The sequence below is a fragment of the Nipponia nippon genome, unplaced genomic scaffold (assembly GCF_047370975.1).
Source record: "Nipponia nippon isolate SJK-2023a ecotype South Korea unplaced genomic scaffold, ASM4737097v1 scaffold_5, whole genome shotgun sequence".
Lineage (NCBI taxonomy): Eukaryota > Metazoa > Chordata > Aves > Pelecaniformes > Threskiornithidae > Nipponia > Nipponia nippon.
Window position 1 is genome coordinate 83140122 of NW_028262369.1, and position 24278 is coordinate 83164399.

The 24278-nt window shown below is 69.9% G+C and overlaps 4 protein-coding genes across 8 annotated transcripts; all 4 read right to left on the reverse strand.

The window, feature by feature from the left end:
• Nucleotides 1–1073: 1073 nt before the first annotated feature.
• Nucleotides 1074–6313, reverse strand: CTDSP1 (CTD small phosphatase 1). The gene is made up of 7 exons (XM_087733779.1): nucleotides 6152–6313; nucleotides 4625–4767; nucleotides 4318–4419; nucleotides 4089–4145; nucleotides 3475–3567; nucleotides 3003–3188; nucleotides 1074–2912 (listed from the first exon to the last, which is right to left on the reverse strand). Exons 1-7 carry the CDS (start codon nucleotides 6216–6218, stop codon nucleotides 2784–2786), a joined length of 777 nt encoding a protein of 258 aa, XP_087589905.1. The 5' UTR covers nucleotides 6219–6313; the 3' UTR covers nucleotides 1074–2783.
• A 3389-nt stretch (nucleotides 6314–9702) lies between these two features.
• On the reverse strand, nucleotides 9703–16381 carry SLC11A1 (solute carrier family 11 member 1). 5 transcript variants are annotated; one of them, XM_009462178.2, is made up of 15 exons: nucleotides 16282–16381; nucleotides 15567–15700; nucleotides 14690–14812; nucleotides 14237–14356; nucleotides 13318–13424; nucleotides 13155–13225; nucleotides 12978–13045; nucleotides 12701–12856; nucleotides 12405–12563; nucleotides 12139–12228; nucleotides 11840–11959; nucleotides 11176–11325; nucleotides 11025–11098; nucleotides 10426–10579; nucleotides 9703–10337 (listed from the first exon to the last, which is right to left on the reverse strand). In XM_009462178.2, exons 1-15 carry the CDS (start codon nucleotides 16298–16300, stop codon nucleotides 10227–10229), a joined length of 1656 nt encoding a protein of 551 aa, XP_009460453.1. In that variant the 5' UTR covers nucleotides 16301–16381; the 3' UTR covers nucleotides 9703–10226. The 5 variants fall into 5 exon arrangements, with proteins under 5 accessions (XP_009460453.1, XP_087588069.1, XP_087588070.1 ...); XM_087731943.1 differs by lacking the exon at nucleotides 14690–14812 and having other exon boundaries at nucleotides 16282–16356; XM_087731944.1 differs by lacking the exon at nucleotides 11176–11325 and having other exon boundaries at nucleotides 16282–16356.
• A 921-nt stretch (nucleotides 16382–17302) lies between these two features.
• Nucleotides 17303–19988, reverse strand: CATIP (ciliogenesis associated TTC17 interacting protein). The gene is made up of 10 exons (XM_087733897.1): nucleotides 19966–19988; nucleotides 19669–19763; nucleotides 19355–19567; nucleotides 19163–19218; nucleotides 18763–18849; nucleotides 18417–18587; nucleotides 18110–18234; nucleotides 17944–18020; nucleotides 17760–17848; nucleotides 17303–17542 (listed from the first exon to the last, which is right to left on the reverse strand). The coding sequence occupies exons 2-10, from the start codon at nucleotides 19742–19744 to the stop codon at nucleotides 17303–17305; spliced, it is 1134 nt and encodes a 377-aa protein (XP_087590023.1). The 5' UTR covers nucleotides 19745–19763; nucleotides 19966–19988.
• An 88-nt stretch (nucleotides 19989–20076) lies between these two features.
• Nucleotides 20077–24244, reverse strand: LOC104010109 (putative thioesterase PNKD). Its single transcript, XM_087734700.1, has 9 exons — nucleotides 24075–24244; nucleotides 22796–22911; nucleotides 22471–22583; nucleotides 22159–22217; nucleotides 21921–22013; nucleotides 21503–21666; nucleotides 21305–21391; nucleotides 21082–21197; nucleotides 20077–20883 (listed from the first exon to the last, which is right to left on the reverse strand). Exons 1-9 carry the CDS (start codon nucleotides 24242–24244, stop codon nucleotides 20710–20712), a joined length of 1092 nt encoding a protein of 363 aa, XP_087590826.1. The 3' UTR covers nucleotides 20077–20709.
• Between the last annotated feature and the right edge of the window lie 34 nt (nucleotides 24245–24278).

The window sequence follows — 24278 nt, forward strand, 5'->3', positions numbered from 1 at the left end:
CCCCCCGCGCACCAAGGATACCCGAAGTGATGGCAATGGGCTGAACCAGGCCGGGAAGGGTCAGCCACAAACAAGGGGGTGCCCCGATGCCACGGGGATGGGCTCTGCTGCTGCCCTCCACTCCCCTGGCCCCCAAAACCCCCAATCCCTCCTAACCATGCCACCCAGCTCCCACCCCCTGCACCCCACATCAGCGTCCCCCACGGGACCCTTACCTGGGTGCAGAGCCTCCGCTGGGGGTGTAGGGCTCAGTTTTGGGTGGGGTGTGACACCCAGGTTGCCGCTCTCCCCTTGGTGACCGCGTCGCAGGGCTGAGCCCGCCAGTGTGGCACAGGGGTGGGGGACCCCACGCCAGCCCCAGAGGGCTCGCCCCCTCCCCGGGCCCCCCAGCTGGACACGCTGGGCCACTAATGAACTCAGTAATTAGTGCAGCCATCAGGGAGGCCAGAGACTTCGTTAATAAGGGGAGGCACAGGGCCAACAAGGGCACAGGGTGGCAGCTGAGACACCCCCCCCCCAGCACCCCACTGCCTGCACACTGGCAGCAGGCTGCCCGGGGGGGTCACAAGTCCCCCCCCAGCGACCCCCAGTCCATGCAGGTGGGGTCTGACACCTTATCTGGAGGAAACCGAGGAAAGCAGCACTTGTGACCCCCCCCCCCCAAGGCCCAAAGCTGGGGGACACAACCCACATGGTAAATTCAGCCCCCCCCCCCTTGTTAAGGGGCAGGATACCCATCCCTGTGGCATCAGGGTCCTTTTTCCAGGAGGAGGGGGAAGGGGTTGGGATGGGGGTGCCAGGGCAGCTGGGGGGGGGGGGGGGCGGTGCTGCCCTGGAGCTTGAGGGTGTCTCCTTGGTACCAGCCCAGGGGTGACCCCCCAACCCTGCAGCCTGAGGCTGCTCCCCCAGCACTGACCTGCAGGATCCCCCCCTTCCCAGGGGGATTTAAGGGATCCTGGGGGCTCTCTGCCCCCCCCCCCCCCCCCGTGCAGACCCACTAGTGACACACACGTGACATGCCCACGCCCACACGTGCACACACTTGTACACACACAGGACTCCCCTTTCCAAGATACTTTTGACAGATTTAATCACATGAAGGCACTTGGATCTGGTCCCCCAGCCCTCCCCAGCCCCCCCCACTGCCTCCTCCAGCCCCCCCGGACTCCCCAAGGGTGCCCAGCATGGGGGCTGTGCTCCTCGGGTGCTGCAGCACCCACGGCTGCTTGCCGGGCAGCGGGCTTCGCTGGTGCCGTTTGACTTGTCTAATATAAAGTGCTGAGTTCAACCCTCCTGGAGGGGCAGGATTGGGCCCGGGGCAGGATTGGGCCCGGGGCAGGCAGGGGTCCGTGGGGCAGGGGGTGGAGGCAGGGGTGCGGGCAGGCCTGGGGGGACCCCTGCCTGTCCCTGGCACCCAGCGCTGGGAGAAGGGCAGTGCCGGCAGGAGCCGGCCAGACAGCACCGTAGAACTAAAACCCCTCGCATCCCCCCCACCCCAAACACTGCCCCCCCTTCCCTGGCACAGCGGTAAAAAGGCACCCATGATTTTTTGGGAAACCGTTGCTTTTCCCCCTAAAAAGATGAGACATTGTCTATATTGCGACATTAAAAAAGGCCTGGCTGAGCCCCCCGCCCCCCCCTCAAAAACCCTCCCTGAGAGCCCCCAGCCCCTCGAGGCTGGGGGGCACCCTGGCTCAAGCCCAACCCCACAGGGGTCAGGGTAACCCCAGGCTGCAGGGAGGGGGGGCCCACAGTGCCCCCCACCCCTGCCCCAGCGGGGGGGCTGCGGTAAGGCTGGGGCAGGGGCACGTTAATGCTGGTATGGGGGTCCTTTCCCCCCTAGGAGTCGCAGCCTTTGGTGAAGCTGCAGAGGGATGGGGAGGGGATGCCCCCCCCCCCTCCCCGAAGGGAGGGGACCCCCCTTGCTGGTGCCTGGAGTGGCTCCCACTGACACAGTATAACTGGGGAGGGGGAAGGCCACCAGACCCCCCCCATGGGAAGAAACCGAGGTTGGAGGGAGTAAGTTAAGAGCCCCCGTAGGTTGGGGGGGCACGGAGACATGGTGTCCCCAAGGCACGTGGGGGGCATTTGTGGCCAGGAGCTCAGCCCTGAGGCTGGGCTGCCCCCCAAGAGACAACCCCTAGGTGGGGGGCAGCAGAAGGCACGAGCGAGGGGCAGGGCTGTGCCCCCCCCAAGGTGATCAGCTGCACCAAGGGCAGAGTTAAGGGTAGGGCGGCCCCATGCACCAAGGTCAATAAGACCCCCCCCATTTTTGGGGGGTGGTAAGGCGTTAACCCTTTTTGTGCCCCCCTGCAGATAGGAGCCGAGGGCCGCCAGCCCCCCTCAGCAGGCAGAGCCCGGGTGGGGGGGTCCAGTCCCCCCCCAAAGGCAGTGGAAAGCAGCAGCTGCTGATCCCCCCCTCCCCACTTGGGGGGACACAGAGGGGAAAAGGACCTGAGAACTGTTTCGGGGAGGGGAGACGCAGGCTGGGGGGGGAGATGGCACAGCAGGGGAGGACGGGACCCCCCCCAAAACAGGTCCCCAGCACAGCAAGGCAGCGGGTCACCCACGACCCCTCCTCCCCAGGAAGGGGAACACCCAGCTCCCTGGCGGGGACACCCACATCTCCCACCACCGGCAGGCAGGGAGGGCACCCGCGCCCACCGGGGCTGCGGAGGACGATAGAGAGGGCCACACCGGGCCCCCCCCCCTAAAATAAGGCACCCGGCTGCCACGGCGGTGCCCCCCCGCCCCGGCAGCGCCCAGTGGGGTGGGGGGGGCCACTAGCTGTTAGTCCGCTGCTTCTTGAGCACTGCGTACACGTCCTCCACCTTGCTGAGCCTCTCGAAGAAGGGCAGCAGGTCCAGCAGCTCCGTGTCCGCCATGTTATCGAACCAGGAGGCCACCGGCACCTGCGGGCAGCGCAGCCAGCAGCAGCTGAGGGGGGGCCCCACCACCTCCCCTCCGTCCCCCCCTCCCCAGCCTCACCCGGGGGTACGTACGGCGTTATCGGGGTGGAAGATGTAGGATGCAGGCGAGTTGTCCACGATGATGATGCGGCGCAGGTCGCGGCCCAGGCGGCTCAGGTCCTTCACGTAGTTGCCGCGGTGGAAGACGCAGGATTCCCGGAAAAGCCGTGCTCGGAAAGCTCCCCATTTATCCAGCAGGTCGGCCACAGGGTCCGCGTACTGCGGGCAAGGGAGGGGGGTCACCGGGGCATGCCGTGCCACCGTGCCTGCCCCACGGTGACGATGGCGCCCAGCTCCCCACTGGTGCCAGCTCGCCCTGTGCCTCAGTTTACCTGGCCAGCTCCTTGGAGGGGCAGGCAGCGCTGCCCGACGCTGGCACTGCCTGCAGGTTGGCAGGGGACAAGTGGCCAGCGATGCCCATGGGCGGGCAGGCAAGGGGAGCCGTGCCACCCCAGGGGTGGCCGAGAAGGGGAGGGCGATGGCGGGGGGCGGCGGGGGCACCCACCTTGGCCAGGCTGGCGGTGAAGAGCACGCACTCGAAGAGCTCGCCCATGCGCTGCAGGAACTCATCCACATGCGGCCGCTTGAGCACGTACACCTGCGGGCACGGGTTCGGAGGGCAGCGTGCCGCCGGCACCGGCAACCCGGCCCCCAGCCAGCACCCCATGCCCACCCCGGGGGACGCTCCTCTCCCTGATCCCAGCCAGCGGCTCCCTGCTGGGGCAGGGGGGGCAGAGGGCTGCCCGTGCCCCGTGCCATGGGGGCTGCCCCACGTGGGCTGGGAGACGTCACGGCCCCGCTGGCATGTCCCGGGCGAAGCGTCCGGCCGGCTCCAGAGCCAAGTAACCGAGAACAGGCTGACTGCCCAGACCACAGCCTATCCTGGATTACTTGAACCCGGGGCCGGCCACTGCAGGCGGGCACTGTGCCAGGACCCACCCCCCTCACCTCCCCACCCCACTGGGAAGAGGGGCACCCACCTCTGCCCCCCGAGGTGCCACCCCCGGCACCCGGACACCCCCGACGGCCCCTTGGTGCGGAGCGCTGGGACGGTTCCCGGTCCCCGGGGAGGGGGGCAGAGGGGCCATGCCCCCCGCCCGCCGGGCACCCCCCCGTTACCTGGTGCATGATGCCATCGATTTCCACGGGAATGATGAAGTCAGCGTTGTTCACCGGCTGGGGAGGGCAGAGCGGGGTCAGCGCCGGGCGGGCACCCCCTGCCCAAACGCTGCCAGCCCCGCTGCCCCCTCGCAGGGACACCCCATCCAACCCAGTGCCGGGTGCTGGGCATCACCTGGGGGGGGGAGGCATGGGGCAGGATGGGGGGGCCGGCCGGGGTGTCCCCCACCTTGAAGGAGCTGTGCACCAGCGTCTCGTCCAGGTCGATGACCACGCACAGCTTGCTGGCGTCCTGCGGCTTGATCTCGGGCAGGAGGTGTTTGACAGCAGCCTGCGGCGGGGAGGGGGTCAGCGGGGTGGCGAGGGGCACCCCCTCCCCTCCCACCCACCCAGAGGGGGTGCGGGGAGCCCCTTCTGCCCCCCCCCCCCCAACCCAGCACAGGGGAAGCGCTGGGGATGGGCAGCCCCGCAGCCCCCGCACTGCGGGTGTCCCCCCCAAATGCCAGGCTGGGGTGTGGGGGTGCCGGGGGGGGTACCTTGGGCAGGGCCCCGTTCTCCTCCACCAGCAGCGGGGCGCTGGTGGTGCCGGCGCAGGGCTCCCCCTCATCGCGGCACAGGCAGCAGAAGAGGGACTGGAGGATGCTGCGGCTCCGCGGCTTCTTGGCAGGGGCCGGGGTACCTGGGGGGCAGGAGAAGGCGGGGTAAGGGGGCAGGGGCACCCACGGGGGTCCCCCCCACCCGGGCACGGCGTGGAGGGGGGTTGGAGCGGGTGAGATGGGTTTGGGGTGTCGATGCCGGACACGGGGGGGCCCCCCGAGCCCTTATCGGCCCCCGGCACCCGTCCGGCCGCCCTTCCTGCCCCGCCAAGCGCCGGCGCCGGGGCAGCGCTGCGGACGCGAGTGTTTGGAGACCACCCGCAGCCCCAGGTGTGCCCCCCCGCCCCACGGGTGACCCCCGTGGCCCCCCTCCCGCAGCCGGAGACCCTACAGTAACAGAGCGGGTCCTGCCCGGGGCGGGGCGCGGGGGTCGTGGACCTCCGGTTCGTGCCGCTGTCCCTCCGCGGGGGGCACAGACCCCCGCGGGCGGGTGGCCCTGTGGGCGGGGCCTCGCCGGGGGAGGCGGGGTTTACAGGCCTCTCTTTTCCCCGCCCCCAGCCTGGCCCCCTTCTCATTGGCCGGCTGGAGCGCACCGGAGGCGAGAGACCAATCAGGACGAAGTGCCCGCCCCCGGGCGCCGTTCCCGCAGCCCCCATTGGCGGATCAAGGGGAAACTGAGGCAGAGGGGCAGCTCCTGCCCGCCCCGGGCACCGGGGGCAGCGCGGCGGCTCCGGCCCCTTCCCCACCGGTCCCGCGGGCCAGATCCTGCCCCCAGGCCGCACCGGGAGCGGGGCTGGCCTGGGCCAGGAGCCGCGGCTCCCCCCCGGTTGTGCCCCCCAGCAGCCGGGCCGCGGCCCCGTGGAGGGAGCCCGTGGGGCAGGAGCTCCCCGCGGGGGTCGGGCCCCGTTCCCGCGCTCGCCCCCCGCCCCCGCCCCGGCCCCGCCAGCTCCGCAGGCCGGCGGGCAGCACCCCGGCCCCGGGCAGCAGGACGGGCAGCGCTCCCCGCCAAACCCCGCTGCGCGGGCTGGAGGGAGCGCCGGGGCCGGGGCCGAGCGGCCGGGCTGTGCCCCGGGCTGCAGCGGGGTGCCCGGCGCCGCGTCCCCCTCCCTGCCGCAGCTGCCCCGCAGCGAACGGCGCAGATACGCCGGGGGCTGAGCAGCGCCCCGAGCACCCCAGGGGTGCACCGACGAGGGTCGGGGGGGGGACAGGAGGGGACGGGGCACGACCCCCCGCGCCCGGGCGGCTGCAGACAGCCCCGACCCCCCCCGCCCCGAGCCCCAGCGCATCCCCCTCCAGCCCCGGGGCAGCGGGACGCGCGGTGCAGGCTGAGACCGCCCGCAGCTCATCGCGCCCTCCCAGAGCAGCCCTCCGCAGGGCGCCCCGGCACCGAAGACCCCGGGGCCCCCCCCCCCCCCCCCCCCTCCCCGCACCGGGGTGGGGGGCGTGTGGATCCCCCCCCCGCGTTACCTTTCTCCTGCAGCGGGGCGCTCCCCTCCTCCCGGCTGACCTGGGCGATGATGGACTGGTGCTCCATGGGCGCCGGGGGGGGGGTGGGAGGGGGCGGCCCCCCCCGGCGCGGCCCCCGGGGGAGGGGGGGGAGGCGGGGCGGGGGCCGGCGGCGGCGCGGGGCGGCGGGCGCGGGAGCGGCGCCGCGGAGGAAACTTTGTTACAACATGGAGTTTCCTCCGCCCGGGCTGGGGCTGCAAACATGGAACCCGGGCGCGGTTTCAAGGAACCCCTTAAAAGGGCAACGCCGGGGGGGGCCCCCTCCTCCTCTTCCTCCTCCTCCTCCTCCGCCTCCGCCTCCCGCCCAGCCGCCACCGGGAGCGGGGGTGCAGGCGGTCTCTGGGGGGGGGGGGTGGCTAGGAAGGACCCCCCTCCCCGCCTCGCCACCCCCACCCCACCTCTCGGGAGGATGATGGAGAAGGGGGTCGGCCCTGCTGTCACCCCCGGGTGTCACCCCGCCACCCGGCTGGCAGCCCCGCGGAAGGAGGGAAGCTCCCCCCCCCCATGCTGGGTGTTCCCTGCAGCAAAGCCCCCCGGACCCAGGGGCTCCAGGCTGTGCGGGGGGGGCCCTGTGTGCGTCCCCCCGGGGACGCGTTCCCCATTGCCGGGGCAGGGGGAAGAGGTGCTGGGGGGCTGCACCAATAACCGCCCGCTTGTCTCTTTCTTCCCTCTTTCCCCCGCAATTCCCTAATTATTTGGGAAAATTATGTTATTAATAATACCTATCATTTCCCCTGCAATTCCTCCCCTCTTGCCGCCGCCTGTGTTTCCAGCCACTCTCCGAAAAGCAGCTTTTACCAGGAGCTCGAAGATGCAACAACCCCCTCGGGCAAACTCATCCCCCCCAGCCCCCGTCCCCGGAGCCTCCCTCCATCCCGGCACCCTCCCCGCCTGCAAGCCCCAGCCTCGCACCGCCGTGCCCACCGGCAGCCTCCGGCCCTGGGGGGGGATTCCAGCTGGTCCCGGTCGCCATCCCGGCGGCCGGAGATGCCGTGCCCTCTATCAGCGCTGCCCCCGGGGCAGAGCAGGTTGGAAATTCCCCGTCTGAGCTTGTTTGGGGCCTTTCCACCTCTCCCAGCTGCGGTCTGGGAACGTCAGGGGCTGAGACGGTCCTTTCTGGCCCGGGGAGGCGGGGGGGACCTGGGGCAGTGGCGAGGCAGGGGTGCCCGCGGCAGCACGGCCCGGTACCGCTCTGCCCCTCCGGCTGCCCGGGGCTGAGCCGTCCCCCCGGTGGCAGCAGCCGCTGGGGAACGGGGCCGGGAGGGGACCCGTCCCCGCTGCCAGCCTGGGGCACAAGGGGACACGACACCTGCCCGCGGGGGCACCCCGCTGGGAATTGGGGTCCCTCCGCCCGACTCCCTCCCCCGCCGCTCATCCCGTGTCACGGAGGGACCAAACCCGCGTGGGAGGCGTAGGATGCCCGGTGTCCCCCTGCCCCACGGCCCCCGGTGCTTTCAGCACCTTGCAGGGCCAAGCCGGCGTCGGGAGGTGCCCCGCCGGGGAACTGGCATGCTGCGGGGCCGGCGGGACCGGGCAGGCGGTGGAAAGGCTGGCTCCCAGCTCCGTGCGGGGCATCCGGCGGCGGGAGCCCCCGGGGAGCCATGGCAGGGCCCGGCCTGCGGCTGGGAACGGGGACACGGCGTCCTGCTACCTCCTCTGCCCGCTCTGCCTGCGGGCAGCGGGCAGCCCCTGCCTCAGTTTCCCTGCCCCGGGCCAGGCAGCCGGCGCTGCCCCCCTGCCCGGCAGGAGGAAGAGGAGGGCAGAGGCTGTGCTTCCTCCGCGCTCTATTTCGGGCTGACCTGTGCTGCTCCTTTGGCCCAGGTGGAGCCGGGCAGGACGCCTGCCTCGTCCCCAGCGGGCTCGGCTGCTGGCGGGGGCCAGGGGACATCGCTCACTGTGGGGACAGCTGTGGAGGCCACACGCTGTCCCCTCCAGCATCCCTGTTCCTCTGGCCGAATCCTGCTCTTCCCTCTCCGATCAGCCATGCGCAGGCAGCAGTCCCAGCTCAGCCAGGCCCTGCTTGTCCTCTAATTAATGTAATTAGGAAAGTCTCCCGGCTGGATGCCTGCAGCAGCAGTCGGAGCATCGCTTCCAGCTTCGCCGCCCACCCAGGGGCAGACCGGGCAGCCTGGAAGCTCAGGGAGATGTCGTCCCCATCCTGGGGCTGTGGGACAGGCTGGGGACACAGGACTTGTGGTGACAGGGATCGCATCCTGCACCCCCAGCCCAGACCAAGAGCGGACAAGCCCCCATGTGGGCTGCGGTGTGGGGGCACAGGGCAGAAAGGCACCGGGCTCCTGCCAGTGGGCACCGAGGGACCGCTCTGTGCCACCCCACTGCCCCTAGCCTGGGGTCCCGGATCCTGTCCCATTCCCCTGGCTACCTGCGGCCCTGGGAGTGCTGCCCCACCAAGCGCTGCCCCATGGCCAGGAGCCCGGGGCTGGCCACCTCCTGCCAAGAGCTGGGCCCGGCCAGGTGCCCCTGGCCTGGGGGTGCCCCCGGGCTGGGGGTCCCAGCCGGAGAAGGGCGATCCCTGCAGGCCCTGTCCCGGTGACCTCCTGCTCCCGGGGCCACACCGTGCAAACAGAAGAGCCGTGGGGCTGCACCCCGCAGACCCCAGCACCCCCCAGCCCTTCGCTCGCTGGGGACGACCCCGGGGCGCCCTCCCGGTCCCTGGCCACCCCCCAGCCCTGTGCCCCCGGGGTGGGGGTGCCCCTTGCAGGCACCGCGGTGGGGAGGGGCGGTCCCTGCTTCTCCTCCCCAGAGCTGGTGGCAGCTCCGGCGACTGGGACGGGCTGCGTCCCTTTTCTGGGGGGGGACCCGGGACATCCCGCCTTTCGGTGGGCCCCACCGCTCTGGCTCCTCCTTCAAGCAGCCCCGAGGCTGGGCCAACGCGGAGGCGGGGGGGAGGCGCCGCCCCAGCCCGGCCGGCATCGCCCTTTTAAGGAAGGGGAAATTCTTCACATAAACAAGCGCGGCCCCCGGGAGCGGGGGGGGGTCCCCTCGGGGGGGGGGGCACGGGACTGGGGGGGTCCGGCCCCCCAAATTCCACCCCCGTCACCCCCCCGGCCGGGCTGGTTTGGGAAGGGGGATTTCGGGGTGGTGGTGGGGTGCTGGGGAGAGGGGGGAGCCTTGAAACAGCCAGGGAGCGTCTCGCAAGTGCGGGCCGCGGCGGGGGGCGAAGCGCGGCGGGACCCCCCCCTCCCCCCGGGGTGCGGAGCCGGGGGGGGTGCGGGGGGCGACGGCCGCCCCCGGGGAGGGCCCGAGCGGCCCCGCATCCGCATCCGGCGGGCGAGAAACGGGGCATCCGGGGCGGGGAGGGCACGGCGGGCCCCCCGCCTCCCCGCTCCCCCGCGGGGAATGCAAAGGGTGAGGGCTAAGCCCCCCCCATCCCCACGGTCACGCGTGGGTGTACGAACCCCCCCCAGCCAGGGGCTAAGGGTCCGGCCCGGGGCACGGGGGGGCCGTGGGGTCCCCGCCCCGGGGCCGCGCAAGCAGCAGCGAGGCTGAGGCCAGGTTACAAACACGCCATTTATCAGCCGTCCCCTCCTCGTCCCCACCCGAGCTCAGGAGCCCCGTGGGGCTCCGGCCGGGCCGGGCCGGGGGCTGGGGCCGGGCCCGGGCAGCGGGGCTGGTCGCCCCGCCGGCGGCGGGCGGTGAGGGCTGGCTAGCGGTCCCGGGAGGTGATTAGCGGTCCCGAGCGGTAATTAGCGGTCCCGGGGGCCGGCGGTTCCCGGCACTAATGAGGAGGGGAGGTCTCCGGGGCGGCTCATTCACCCGAGCCTCTCTGCCGAGGGCTGGGAGCACCTCCCGCTGCCCCCCTCCCCCGCATCCAGCCTGGACCACCACCCCTGAATTGGGGGGGGGGGCGCTTAAAATTTGGGGGGAAGGTCCGCCCGTCTGTTAACCCCTTCCTTGCTGGGTGCATCTCTGGGCAGAACATCATCCCCGCGCTCGGTGTGGCATCAAACCGGTACCCAGTGCAGGGGCCCGTGCTGGGCAGGGACGGGGGGACCATAACGAGGGACGGGGTTTGTCACCGGGTCCCTGCCAGGGTCGGCGGGTCGAGGGAGACACCGAAGCTGAACCGGCTGTGGCGGCCCCGGGCCAGGAACCGGGCTCCGTGCGCGATGCTGCACGTCCAGATCTGTGGGGGCAAAGAGGGCGGGTTGGTGGGCACCCACTGGGGACGCCATCCCCCACCAGGCCACCCCTTCCCGCGGTGCCAGCCCTACCAGGTAGGCGACGAAGGCCACGTAGGCGGCCAGCAGCAGGCCCAGGGGGATGTGGTAGCCCAGGCCCCGCAGCGTGGGTAGAAAGTCCACCACGAAGTAGACGTTGATGGCACAGACCAGCCCGGTGATGAGGATCATCAGCACCTTCCCTGGGCTGCGGGCAGGGGAGCAGGCATCAGCGCCAGGGCAGAGCCCCTGCCCCGCGTGCCACCGGGCACAGAGGTCTGGGGGATCTGGGTTTGCCGGTGAGTGAGACCCCAACCGGGACCTCTGCACCCTGCAGCCATGCTGCGCCCCCATGATGGGGCTCTGGGCATGGCTTTGGCCACCCTCCGAATGCAGGGCTGGCAGTGCCAGGAGGATGCTGAGGACCCGGAGGGGCAGATGTGGCCTTGGGATGAGGATGGAGAGGGCAGTGACAGGGTCCGTCCCACTCTGGCTTCCCTGGGCACGTGGGAACGAACACGCTCCCCCCGATGCCCATACACCAGCTGCCCCTGCGCCGTGGTTTGGGGGGGCAGGGGGGGCCAAAGGGAGGGTGCCTGCAGGCGGGGTGCCCCGCTCTCCCCCCCCGTGCCTCCCCCGGCCCTGGCACTCACAGGCCGTTGGTGAAGTCCTGCATGAGCGGGCGCAGGCTGGTGAAGGTGAGGACGGGCAGGACGGCAAAGGGCAGCTGGAAGGAGAGAGGTGTGAGGCGGGCACGGCCACTGGGCTGGGGTGTCGGAGGGCAGGCGGTGCCCCCCACCTTACCAGGATGCTCTGCAGGACATTGAGTAGGTCGTTCATGCCCGTGAGGTGGCTGACGTCCTTGAAGGCGGCCACAAAGATGGTGGGCAGGATGGCGAAGGAGCGGGTGAAGAGCACCCGGGCAAAGCGGGACCAGCGGAGCTGCAGGAAGCCCTGGGACACAGCGAAACCTGCACCCTCGCCCCGTGCTGTGCCTGGGGTACCGCGCCGGTGTGGCCCCCAGACCCTGGCTTGGCGGGACATGGGGGGCATCGCTCCCTCCTCTGTGCCAGGGTGCTGAGCGGGCCCTTGCAGGGCTGCTGGGCCCCGCTAGATGTCAGCGCCAGCTCATTAAGCAAATGAGCTCATTAGGGAAATACCGCATGGGGCACTAACGGGGTGCCTCTGGGAGGGGGTGTCACAGGGGGCGGGGGTGGCCGTGCAATGGGTGGGCACTGTCCCCATCCCACCTCCTGGGGACAGGGGACCCTGGTGCCAGCAAGCTGCCACCCACCGGGTGGGCAATGCCCCGTGCCCAGCTCCCTGCAGGAATGGGGGGCAATTAATTCTGCCAAATACCCCGGGGGGGGGCGTTGCCCATAGGACCCCCCACCCAGGGCCCACCCGTGATTCCCCTCCCTCCCAGCTGCTCCCTGTGGGGGCGAGGGCCAGCATCCCTGTCCCTCACCTCCATGACAAACTGCCCCGCGTAGGTCCCGGTCATCGTGGAGCTCTGTCCTGCTGCCAGGATCCCGATGGCCCAGATGTACAGTGCCACCGCCCCAAAATAGCAGCCCAAGATGACGCCCTGTGCGGAGGCACTCCTATGGGGACCCCAAAGCGTCCCCCACCCCGGGCACCCCCATCGGCTCCTGGCCTCCTGGTGGGGTCACAGCACCCCCCAGACCCAGGGGTCAATGGGGGGGAGCACTATGTCCCCAAAATGGGGGACAATGTGCCTGCTGGGCACAGCCTGGCACCACTCACCCCCTGGTAGATGTCCACAGAGACTGTCTCGTTGTTGACAGGGAAGATGCTGGCGTAGTGGCTGATGCTGCTGTTGATGCACTTGTTGTGCTGCAAGGCACGGTGGGCACGAGAGTGACGGCCACCTGGCAGCCCCCACGGAGACGGAGGTGACCCCCCCACATCCCAGGGGATGAGGATACCTACTCTCCAAAGGATGCTCGCCCTGCCCGCCTCTGCAGCCGGGCACAGCCATCACCTCCCCGCAGGCACAGGGTGACACTCACCACATCCTCGTTTCGCTGGTGGTAGAAAGCCTCACCGAAGACAGCCATGACAAAGAGGTTGATGAGGAAGGAGACGAAGAGGGCCACGCAGGACTCGGTCAGGAAATACATGTTGGCTTCCTGCACTGCCTCCTTCTTGGACCGGTCGATAGCCCGCGTCTGGGCACGGCAGGTGACATAGGTGCCAGGGGGCCAGGTGAGCACCCCTGTCCCGCAGCCCCCCAGGGCTGATCCCCACCACGTGTCCCCTGAGACACCCCGGGGTGGCAGTGCCCACGGCAGTGCCTTGTTCTCACCTTGACCAAGGAGGAGTGGAGGAAGATGTTATGGGGCATAATGATGGCACCGACGATGCCCACAGCCTGGAGCAGCTCTTCTCGCCCGCAGCCCGGGCAGTAGGGCAGGAAAATGCCCTTCAGCACCTCCACCTGCCCTGGCCTCACCACCACGTACTGGGGACCGGTGGGAAGGGGCACTGTGAGCTGGCACCCCCCCACCACAGCAGGAATGCCCCATGGGGGTGCCCTGCCAGCGCCCTGTAGGGAAAGGGGTGACCCCAGCTCCCCCCTTCACCTCGTAGCCGAAGGTCAGAGCCATGATGGTGATGAGGAGGCCGAAGAAAGCCTCCAGTTTGCGGAGCCCTAGACAGGTCGAGAGATGGAGTGGGACAGGGTGGGGGACACCGATGCCACATTGGCACCAGGGCTGCCCGAGCAAGCGTCCCCACTGTCCCCTGACCTCAGCACTCACCGTACTTGTCAAGGAAGAGGAAGAAGAGGGTGTCCACGATGGTGATGAGGACCCCACCCCAGAGGGGGATGCTGTGGGATGGCAAGGGATGGCGTTAGCCACATGCCCCTTGGCAGAGCAGAGCCATTGGGGTAGCTGGGGGGATCCCTGGGGGGTGGCTCACCGGCCGGCTGAGAGCAGGCTGAAGGCAATGGCTGTCCCGATCACCTCCTGCATGTCGGAGCCGATGATGGCGATCTCAATCATGAGCCAGAGCAGCACGCGGGGCACCTGGAGGGGCCGGGGCACGGTGAGGTGCCCGAGCCCGCAGTGGGGCTTGGCCCTGGGGTGAGTGGGCACAGCCTCCAGGGTGAAGCCCCTGTCCCTGTCCCCAGGCTGTGGCAGGCCACCCAGAGCAGCGTGGGGATCCCAGGAGAAATTCCCAGCCTCTCCCACAACACAATCTCGGGATGCAAGATGGATCCTAAATCCCACTGTGCACCCCCTCCTCGTCCCTGCCCCGGTGGGAGCTGAGGACAGGACCCAGCTGTCTGGATATGATGCTCCCGGGGGGTGCCAGGGCAGAGGGACGTATCCAGCCCTCCTTTTGGGGACCTGTGTTCAACCAACATCTCTTTGCTCCTTTGCCCCCATCAGGGTCCTGCTGCCTAGACGGGACCCCTAGCTCCCCCCCTCCTTTGCCGTGTGACCCCCCCCAAGCCCCTCCAGCTCCCCGCACCAACGCGCCCAGGCTCGCCCCGCGTCTCGGCTGCGCGTCGCTGCCCCGACGCCTGGGCTCACCCCCGCCCCGAGGGACGCGCTCACGTGACCCCAAATCGGACCAGGACACGGAGGCAGCTGCTTCCCTCTCCACCTGCCCCGGGCCCCTGTATCACAGGGGTGTGTGGGTGCTAGATGGGGGCATTGGGGCTGGGGAGGCTTTGGGGAGCCCCTGGGAGAGGTGAGGCTCTCACAGCATCTTCCCGCTCCTCTCCACCCCACGACAGTCCTGCCCCGCCAGCCCCTGCCAGGACTGCCTTCAGCCCAAGAGTGGGGTCCCCCCAGGCTGTGACCCCGGGGGGGGACTCCCCGTGACTGCTCACCTTGGGGTAATAGAGGTAGCAAATCTCGGCCAGGTCCTTCCCCGTCACCACGCCCAGCCGGATGGCCAGGCGCTGGCACAGCAGCCCCAGGACGGTGGCCCACAGCAGCACCCACAGCAGCTGGGGGGGGCAGGAGGGAGGGAGGCAGCAGGAGCCGGGCACCGGGCAGGATCCGTCCGCCCGGGGCTCCCAGCAAGGTTATCAACCAGCCCGGGGACACGGGGAGGAGAAGCCCGGACGGGCTGGATGCGGTCCCCAGCCCAGGCAGAGGGGTGGCCCTCCCGCACCCCTGGGTGCCCTCCCCCAGAGCCAAGGGCCCCCCCCCGTTGCCTTCCCGCTGCCCGGGCTGGGGAAGCCGGTGTGCCATGGGGCTGGGCGGCCGTTGGCGCAGGAGAGGTTACGAAACCCCCCGCTGCTTCCTGACCCCGGGGCCTTGGGGGGCCCGGGGCTCACCTTGAACCCCGCCACCGCCCCGCACTGCAGGTCCGACTCCACATTGCCCGGGTCCAGGTAGGCGATGCTCATGAGGAAGCCGGGACCGGTGAAAGCCCAGAGTTTCCTAAAGCTGAAACCGGGCTGGGACGAGGCAGCAGGTCAGAGCAAGGAGCTCCCATTCAAAACCCGTGCCTCCCAGTCGCACTCCCGGTCCCCTTTAGCCCATTGCGGGGAAGCCCTGTGCTGCCCGCATGGGCACGTTTCACACACGGAGGACATTTCCCCTTGTTTTCGGGACGGAACCGCTGCCCCTCAGCCCCTCTCCATTAGCAGCAGTGCTGGGGGGGCAGCGAGACCCCCCATTCCACATGGGGACAGGTTGGACAGAGATTTGCAGGGGGGTCCTGGGTCTGTCAGGCACCATGAATTGCACCCCATGGGATCCCACTGCCGAGCCCCGCTTTTACCACCCCTCCTGGCAGGGGAACCCCCATCCCTTCCCCTTCTCCCTTTTGCCCCCCGGGACCGGCCAGGGATGGGAGGGGCTGGCAGGGCTCAGGCAGCCTGGGGAGCCCCGCTGGGATGGGCACGGGCAGCCCAGGACGGGAAACCCAGGAGGTGTTTGAGCAGCGGTGTGATCCCTGCGGCTGGGTAGCGCCTCGCCCTGTGCCTCAGTTTCCCCATCTGGAAACATTTAAGCGTGGAAACGCTCAGCCTGGGGCTGTGATTTGCCTGAGCCGGGTCTGAGGACGCTGAGGTCCTCGGGGCATGTCCCAGGCATGTCTCCCCCGCTGCGGTGGCCCTTTGCCCCCCCACCTCAAGCTCCCTGCGGTACCGGCCCCCCACCCTGTCTCTGCCCACCCTCAGACGGAGGTGCCAGCCTGGCAGCACCTACCCCATCGCCCTTGGGGATGCTGATGAGTTCGTCCAGGTAGGTCTGATCCTGGGTGCCAGGGCGCTGTGGGGGCACGGGGCTCTCGCCAGTGCCATAAGTCTGGGCTTGGCCCCGGTTCAGGGACCCGGTGAGGCCTGGGGGGGGTAGGAAGAGAAGAAGGGGAGGTAGCAGCCCGCCAGGGGACAAGGACACTGGTGGGCTGGCAGCCCTGGTACCAGCTTCTCCCCAGTCCCACCTGCCCCTGCCCAGTGAGCCCCATGAGGGATGAGCCCCTTTTTTCTGGGGGGGCCATGAGGGTGGCTATATAGGGGCTGTCAGTGGCTGCCCGAAGGGGTCGGGTGCCACCTCCAGCTCAGGTGTCCCTAAAAACCCCTGGTCCCAGCCCAATCTTCACCAGTCCAAGAGCCAGGTGCATTTCTGGGCGGGAGGGGACCCTGCTCCTGCTCCTGCTCCTGCTGCTGGGTGGGCACAGAGTGTGGACAAGAGGCTGGTACGGGTCCCAATGCTCCCCCCAGCCCACCCACGTACCAGGAGCGTGGGTGAATCACAGGTGGGCTTGGGGAAACAGAGGACGGACCAGATGGGGAAGCCAGGACAGGCTGGGGGAGATGGGGCCCACCGGGGGTGGGGAGCAGAGCCAGGGTCCTGGGGTGGAGGGAAGGGGGTTTAGGGGAGGAAAGGAGGCGTGAGAGGACCCAAGTATCATGGGGCTCACCTGGCTCCAGCGATGCCATGGCTGGGCACGATCCGGACACGGTGTTGGGGAGCCCTGATCTCAACACTGGGTGCAATGCCCGCCACCCAGCTTTTAAAGGACACCCCCCCCCCCATGAGGGGAGGAGGAGGAGGAGGAGGAAGTGCTCCTTCCCCACCCGCTGATTTGGGTTGGGAAAGGGGCCCTGCCTGGTGGGGGCTGGGTGCTATGAGTGTGCACGGTCTCAGTGTCCCCACCCTGTGACGGGAGGGGGGGACCCAGCGCCTCCCTCCCCTTTGCCGTGCACACACACGTGCAAACACCAGCGTGCCCAGGGGTGCGGGAGCGTGCCTGCGTGTCACCCTCCATCACATGCCGAGGGTCTTGCTCCTTGGGTGGTTGTGGGGGGACAGGGGACAGTGTCCCACAGCGTGTGGAAAAAGGGCTGGCCCCACGGGAGTAGGGGAAAGGCCGGCGGAGTGGGAGCGAGGAGGAAGCAGCCGTGCGTTGCACAAGCACGTGAGCAGGTCAAAATGCACCCTCAGCTGCTGGGGTGGAGCACCCAGCTCGGCAGGCTCTGGGTGGGGGGACCCTCACCCCAAAGATGGGGTGCTCAGTGTCATAGTGGGTCAGGCTGCTCCCACGAAAGTGGGGCATCCCATCCCCAGGACCCTCGGGGCTGTGGAGGTGGGAGGAGGAGCACCCCAGGTGCACCCACGGGTGCCTGGGTGGTACCGGCTGCCCCTTCAGGGCACCCCTTTGCCATGGGGCTGTGCCCCATAGAGAGGTGGGCATCGGGGCTCTGCCCCCAGGGAGATGTGGGGTGCCCCAGTGCAGGGATGCCAGCCTGGCTCTGCCCCAGGGTATGTCCGAGGCACCCCCGACCCCAGGTGGGGGCTAGAACAGCTGGGAGGGGGGCAGGACGCCTGGGTCCTCCCCAGACTCATGGAGGAGGGGTTGGCACGCAACTCAGCGCCCGGTGCCCTCCCTGTGCCTCAGTTTCCCCAAAGCAAACGAGCCTGGACAGGCAGCGCTGGCAGCTTTATTCCCCGTTAGCTGGAGAGTGGTGAGGCAGGGGGCTGGGGAGGGGGCTGGCAGCCCCAGCAGAGGTGAAGGGGGTCCCGGGGGGCTGCTGGTGGGCAAAGGGGGTGAAGAATTGGGCGGCGAAGGAGATGGGGTCGTGGGGCTGCTGCAGGAGCAGGGCCTGGAGGAAGTCGGCCAGCAGCGCCCGGAGCTCGGGGTGCTGCTGGATGTAGGCGGCGTGGGATGCTTGCAGCTCCTCCTGCGGTGGGGTGGGCAGGGTGGGCACAGGGGCCGATGTCCCCCTGCCCTGGGCACTGATGTCCCCTCCCTGCCACCGTGCCGGGGTGGGATGCCTGGGTCCTTGTCCCCACGAGTCACTTGGGGGAGTGCTGGCCAGCCTGATCCCCACTGTGCCCCCGGGCACCTCAGGGCTGGGGAGCGGCACAGCCCCATGTCCCCATTTTCCCGCATCTCACCTTCCTTTCCAGGAACCAGGACCAGAGCTGGATGTCCTCCTCCCAGTCCAGGGGCTGTTTGGGGAAGAGGGGCTGGGGCTCGACCCCACCTGGCAGCAGAAAGGCAGGGCAGGGCGTTCCCCACACAGCTGCCCGACAGCAGGCAGGGGCTGCCCGTGCGGGGGGGCACCCCCCCCCCCAGTACCTGTCTCGCCAAGGACAGACTCATCCTGCAGAAGCACCAGCATCGGGCAGCCGACCTGCACCCGCCGGGCCAAACGCCTGTGGGGGAAGGAGCCGGTGACCCCCCTCCTGGTCCCCCGCCAGGCTGGCAGGGCTGGGGGTGCCCCCGGCCGGACGCCCGCCCGTACCCGCTGGGGAGGAAGCTGCTGTGCCAGACAGTGGAGATGCCCGCGCTGGTGTGCATGGCTCGCTCGATCACAAACACCTCCGCCTCTGCCGAGCCCACCGCCTGCCGCTGGATGCCCAGGGCACGCTGGGGGAGCATGGCCAGGAGTCACCCCTGTACCGGAGCCACCTCTGCCCCCCAGTGCCATCCCCGTGCCCCTCCATGCTGTCATCCACACTCCGCTCACCCCCACCTCCCACATCCCACCCTGGCACCCCCAACCTGACCCAGACCCCCCATCCCATGGCCCCCCCCGGCCAGCGGCTCACGTAGCTGGAGGTGCAGAGGTGGCCCTCGGTGTCGATGGCCGGGAAGATGAGGCTGGGGGGCACTGCCCGCTGGCACGCCAGCACCCGCAGCAGCAGGAGGCTGGCACCCTCTGACAGCAGCCCCCGCAGCTCGGCCCGGCTGTAGGAGAAGGTCCGGCGCTGCAGCTCTGCCTGCGGAGAGACCTGACCACCTCGTGGGACAGCCACAGCCCCACCGTCCCCAGGGATGGCATCCCACGGAGCCTGTGGGCACCCCTGGGGGGACAGGCCTGCCATGTCCCATCCCCCTGCCCAGGTTGTGCCCCGTCGGGGGGCAGAAGGCAGAGAGCCCACCCCTCAGCCTCACCTCTCCCTCCTGGAGGGTCGTGGTGACAGTCATCCCATGCTGGTGGCTCACCATGTGGGTCCTCCTCTCTGTGGGGTGTGCTCTGAGCTGCAAGGAGGGGTGGGGGGCACAGGGTGGGGGGGCAGAGCCAGGGCACCCCCTCTCTGCAGTGGCACACCCCAGCACCCCTTTCAGCCAGGGTACCGTGCCAGATGCATTGTGGGAAACTCCCCACCCCAGCTGCCACCCAGAGGAGGGGAAGGGGACCAGGCTGGGGGGACAGAACTGGTGTCCATGCCAGGGAGGGGACACCAGGCTGCCCACAGCGACCTTGCACAGGGCACAGCCCCCAGGTGGGCATCGCTGCAGGGCAGAGAGTCAGGACGTGGGGAAGGGGACACGCCACCGCCACACCAGTCACCTGCAGGCGCTCCTGCTCCTCCTGCTCCAGGGTCTCCAGCTGCGGGGTCACATAGGCTGGCAGAGCAAGGCCACGCTCAGCCCACCCCGCTGGCACTGCAGCGGGGGCCCCGTCCCAGCCCTGGAGGCCGGTGGGAGCGGGGTCCTCCAGCCCTGGGGAGCAGGGGGACACCCCAAGCCGCCCCCAGCTCACCTTTGAGGGCGCTGGAGCAGGGCACGCCGTCCTGCCTGCTGCAGGAGCCGGCTTGCACCAGGAGGCAGCTCCGCACCAGCTCGCCAGCCCGCTCGTAGGGCGCCCACCGGGCTGCCACCCACCACTGGCCACCCGCCCGGTCCCTCGGCTGGTCCCCAGCTGCCACCATCTCCAGCGTCTCGGCAAACAGGCAGCGCTCCAGCTCCTCCGGCCCTGCCAGAGGGACCCGTCACCCCCGCCCGGAGAGACCCTCACCCCCGCCCGGGGCACCTCCCTGCCTCAGTTTCCCCCCACGGCGCAGGGGGGGCACCCACCGATGAGGCTGAGGAACTCGGCGGCCGCCTCCGTGAGGGCTGGGGGCCCCCGCTGGTGCTTCGGGGCGGGCTCCATGCCTCGTCGGGGGCTCCTGCTGCCGGACCTCCAGTGAGGGGGGAGTGGGTCTCCCCCAAACCCCGGTGCACCCCTGTGTAACCCGGGGGGGGGGGACGGACAGTGACCCCCCCCCAGACTTTGCAGCCCCCCAGCCCCTGTCGCCCCCGCATCCTCCCCCACGGTCCCCCAACACCCCCCGGACCCAGCAGCCCCCCAACACCCGCCCCCCCCCCCCCGACCTGCCCCGCCGGACCAGGTGCCCCCCAACAACGCTTCGGCGGTCTCCATAGCAACGCCCCGGCCCCGCCCCTTAAAGTGACAGCGACCTCAGAGGGAAAGGGCCAAACAGGTACAACTCCAATCTGGTCTTTTATTTGGGGAGGGGGGCTCCAGTCCCCAGTGCAGCAGCACCCCACCAAACCCCACCAGTGTGACCCCATGGTCCCATCCCAGTGTGTGTGCGCATGTGTGCAGGGTGGGGGGGCTCCAGCACCAAGCATGGGGTGCTGGAGAAGAGCCCCTTGCCTGGAGGTAGAATTGGGGGCCCCCCCCTTGCTGGCTCCATCCCAGCCCCCCCCCCCAAGAGATACACAGCACTGGGGGTTGCTAGGTGAAAGGGGGGGCTCCCTGAGTGCTGGGGGGGGAAAAATTGGGGGCTTCCAGAAAAGAGCGGGGGGGGGTTAGGAAAAGCCCTTGGTGCCATCCCTACAGCCCCAGTGGCGGGCTGGGGGGCTACAGACCCCCAGAAAGGGGATCGAGGTGCTTCTGCATGACAGTTGGTGACCCCCAAGTCTGGGGGAACAAAGACAGGGATCACTTATGGGGTGCCCAGGTATGTGTGGGGGGTTTCCACTCTTCCCCCCCCCAACCCTGCACCCCAGGAGGGAGATTCACAGCAAAACAAACCACACAGTCTTGGGCCCCCTGCACCCGAGCAGCACCCGGCCCCATGGAAAAGGGGGGGCCTGGGGAGTCGGGGGGGTCTAGGTGGCTTTGTAGAGATCCTTGCGCCTCCGCACCTCCTTGAGGACGCGGGCGCGGAAGGCGTCGGGGTGCTCCCCTCCGCCCTGCCGCAGCCCCAGCGCTGCCTGCAGCTCCGGCCGGTGGGTCCGCAGGAAGGGGTTGTAGGTCTGCTCTTCCCCCAGCGTGGAGGGGCACTGCGGGGGCAGCCGCTCAGCCCCCGCCGGAGGCAGCACCCCCGGCGGGGAGCCGGGACCCCCCCAGAACCCCCTTCCCCTACGGCACCCGCCGTGCAAGAGGGTGTCGGGGTGCAGTATCCCCGCCGAGGGATGGGGAACCCTGCGAGGGGCTGGGGTGGGGGGGGGCTGCAGCCAGGGGATCCCCCCCGGCCTCACCGTGCTCCTCTTCTCCTGGCGCTGCTGTGTCGCCCACTGCAGCTTCTGCTCCAGCGCGGGGTTGTCCAGCTCCAGGAGGCTGGCGAAGGTCAGGCACTCCAGCGCGTACTCGTGGCCTGCAGACCCCCGTACCCCTTAGCATCGCCCCTGCCCGGCTCCCCAGCTCGGCAGCGGGGGCTAGGGGGGACAGCGGTGGCCCTGCCCTGCTGTTGAGGACACTCACCCGGCCACAGCAGTGTGTCCTCGCCCAAGCCCACGGCCACATCCAGGGAGGCGAGCATGGTCTCAGGGGAGCCCTCAAACAGCCTGCCTGGAACCCACGCAACCACCTGTCATGGGAGGGATTGGGGGGTCCCCCCAAGCCCTTCCCAGGGTGGGACCCCCCCACCAGCCTCCCAGGTCTGTGGTTGGGTGCACTCACCGCAGCCAGCGAGGAAGAGGAGGTCCCCGGAGAAGAGGCAGGGGGGGCCGCCAAACGGCCGCCCGTCCAGCACGTATACCATATGGCCCACGGTGTGGCCAGGTGTGGCGAGCGCCTCGAAGGTCAGGCAGCCCACGCTCACCTTCTCCCTGTCCGCAAGCGGGCTGTGCCGGGCAGAGGGGTGCACCGTCAGGGTGCCCCCTCCCGCCCCAGCACCCCAAAACACCCACCTCCCCATGCAACCCTTCCCCGGTGCACCGGTGTCACGAGCATGCCAGGTCTGTGCCCACAAAGGGGGCAACCTGGTACTTGGGGGATGGACTGTGGGTGGGTGGAGCAGACAGTGGTGGCTGGGGGTGAAGACCCCTCCCAAATTTGCAGGGGTGCTGCGGGAGGGGATGCAGGGCGCAAGACTTACTTGGTGAGCTCTGGGATGGCATCGAGGGTGCTGCCGTACACCTTGCAGGAGCTGTGCTGCTGGCGGAGCGCTGCGTTCCCCCCACTGTGGTCCCTGCGGACAGGAAGGTCAGCGCCCCTAAATGTGTCCCCCCCATATCCCCCCCCCCGCCCCTGTGGGGTAGGGCTGGGGGTCGCCTCAGCTGGGGCACCCTCCACGGCAGCCACCGACCCCCCCAGGGCCCCTTCTTTCTCCCTACCAGTGTTTGTGGGTGCAGAATATGGCCTCCAGCATCACCCTCTCTTCTTCAACGGCAGCCTGGGAATGGGGGGACAGAGAGATTTGGGGGGGACACAGAACCTGAATACCAGTCTCCCTTTAAATGTGCGCCCCCCCCCAGCTCTCCAGATGCAGAATGAGCCCTGCCACCCTCCAACCTTGCCCCGGGCACTAAGGGCTGCAGATTAGGGGCAGATTTGCCCCCCACTGCCCCTCCAAAAAAGCCAGAGAGGTGCCACCCCCTCACCCGGGGACACCCGAATACTGGGTCGGGGGGGTGCAGGGGTCTCACCTGCACGGCCAGCGGGTCAGAGGGGTCAACGACGGCCGCCCGGCCGGAGCCAGTATCGATGACCAGGTAGCTGTAGTTGTTGGAGAGCACGGGAATGGGCAGGATTTTCACCCCTTTGGGGGGGATGGACAGACAGACAGAGATCAGGGCATGACCCCCCCGCCCAGGAAAGGGAGGGGGACCAGGCCAAACTCCCCACATATTAAATCAAATTCTCAGTTCAACATGCTTCAGGCAATTTGGCAACAGCAACCCCTCCCCACCCCAAAGTGCCAGTGCTGGGGACACTGTGGGGGCCACGGCGGGGGGGCTCGCCAGGACTCACCGGGGAAGCGGCAGGGCTGGGGCGCGGAGTGGCCGTGCGGGTACCGCTCCCGGGCCTTCTTCACCTGCCGCTGGTAGAAGAGGTAGCCCAGCCGCGTGTGGGCGTACAGGCTGTACCTGGGGAGGGCAGACACCCCGCGGCGTTAACCCCCAGCCCCCCAAGGAGCCCACTTGGGGAGGGGGCTGCTGCCAGGGCCGGGACCCCCATGGGGGACACATACAGGGGCAGTTTCCCACGCATGGGGGCTGGAGGTGGCATCGTCCCCCCCCTCCCCTGCCCCGATCTGCAGCGAGAGCAGAATCGGTTCCCCAGGCAGCAAGGACCAGGGGGGGTTGGGACGGACAGGACACGACATGACAGATCGCTGAGGGGGTGTCCGTCTGTCTGTCCAGGAGGGCTCTGCTCACCGGGAAGGGCTGGAGCCCCAGGGCTTTGCCCGCAGCAGCCCTCTGGCTGCCTGGTGTCCCCGGCCTTTTCCCCCCACCCCGGGGGGGCCGTGCCCAGGGCTGACCCCGCTCCGAGGGCCTGCCCGGGTGCCACGGCCCCGGGGAAGAGGGAAGCGGGAGCAGGACGGGCCGAGGAAAGGGGAAGCGAGAAACGCTCCCGCGGCGTGTCCCACCCAGGGGTGCGAGGGGCACAGCCTGGGGGGCTCGGGGGACCCCTCCATTTATACAGCAGCGTTTTGGGGCTGGGGACCGGTGCCCTGAAGGATGTGCAAAGCCCCGGGCTGCACAGCCCGTCCCCGGGCCGAGGGCGTCCCCCCGGATGGCTACAAACTCCGTGCCGGCACCGGCAGGGCCACCGGGGGCACCGGCAGGGCCACCGGGGAGGGATCCTGGCAGGAGCCGGGGGTGCCCTGCATCTGCGGGGGGTGGGAGCCCGAAGCCGGGAGCGGGGGCTCCTGCCAGCACCGGGGCCACGGTGGGGGCAGCGGGGTGGGTTAACGATGAGACCCGAGGGAAGGAGCCCCGGGGCGGGGGAGAGGGTGTCAGACCCGGGGGTGACCGTCACCGTGCTGGGGGAGCCGGTGGCCGATTCCCGGTCCTGCGAAGCGCCCCGGTAGCCGGGCTGACACCGCCTGCCCTCGCCCCCCCGGCCCCAGCCCGGCCTCCCGGTGCCAGCGGGGCCGCAGCACACCGGGCCGGGTCCCTCCCCGGAGCGGGCGGGGGGGGCTCCGCACAAGCACGGGAGAACGGGCCCTTGCTGCCGGCGGCAGAACAAAGGCGGGCGGCGGTGCCTCCCGCCCGGCGCGGCGGGTACGGGAGCGGCGGACACTCACCCCACGCGGAACAGCAGCGGGCCGGCGAGGGCCATGAGGGCGGCGGCGAGGCGGCGGAAGGGCGGGCAGCAGCGCAGGCAGGCGGCCCCCAGCCCGCGGGCCCCGGCCGCCACCGCCCGCAGCGCCCCGCCGCCATGCGGCGGGCGCCGCCCCCCGCGCCCCGCGGCCATGCCGCCCCGGCCACGCCCTCCTCCCGCGCGCCGC

What these genes read in the sequence shown, in the direction of transcription:
- LOC104010109 (XM_087734700.1), bottom strand. Translation starts at nt 24,244, where the DNA reads ATGGCCGCGGGGCGCGGGGGGCGGCGCCCGCCGCATGGCGGCGGGGCG. An exon ending in GCCATCCCAGAGCTCACCAA is followed by an intron (nt 21,667 to 21,920) that starts GTAAGTCTTGCG and finishes TGCCCGGCACAG; the next exon opens with CCCGCTTGCGGACAGGGAGA. An exon ending in GCCAGGAGAAGAGGAGCACG is followed by an intron (nt 20,884 to 21,081) that starts GTGAGGCCGGGG and finishes CTGCCCCCGCAG; the next exon opens with TGCCCCTCCACGCTGGGGGA.
- SLC11A1 (XM_009462178.2), bottom strand. An exon ending in AGCCTGCTCTCAGCCGGCCG is followed by an intron (nt 13,226 to 13,317) that starts GTGAGCCACCCC and finishes GCCATCCCACAG; the next exon opens with CATCCCCCTCTGGGGTGGGG. An exon ending in CGGGGCAGTTTGTCATGGAG is followed by an intron (nt 11,326 to 11,839) that starts GTGAGGGACAGG and finishes GCTGTGTCCCAG; the next exon opens with GGCTTCCTGCAGCTCCGCTG.
- CTDSP1 (XM_087733779.1), bottom strand. Translation starts at nt 6,218, where the DNA reads ATGGAGCACCAGTCCATCATCGCCCAGGTCAGCCGGGAGGAGGGGAGC. An exon ending in TGGTGCACAGCTCCTTCAAG is followed by an intron (nt 4,146 to 4,317) that starts GTGGGGGACACC and finishes TGCCCTCCCCAG; the next exon opens with CCGGTGAACAACGCTGACTT. An exon ending in TCTTCCACCCCGATAACGCC is followed by an intron (nt 2,913 to 3,002) that starts GTACGTACCCCC and finishes CGCTGCCCGCAG; the next exon opens with GTGCCGGTGGCCTCCTGGTT.
- CATIP (XM_087733897.1), bottom strand. Translation starts at nt 19,744, where the DNA reads ATGGAGCCCGCCCCGAAGCACCAGCGGGGGCCCCCAGCCCTCACGGAG. An exon ending in AGGAGCAGGAGCGCCTGCAG is followed by an intron (nt 18,850 to 19,162) that starts GTGACTGGTGTG and finishes CCCTCCTTGCAG; the next exon opens with CTCAGAGCACACCCCACAGA. An exon ending in AGCAGCTTCCTCCCCAGCGG is followed by an intron (nt 18,021 to 18,109) that starts GTACGGGCGGGC and finishes CTTCCCCCACAG; the next exon opens with GCGTTTGGCCCGGCGGGTGC.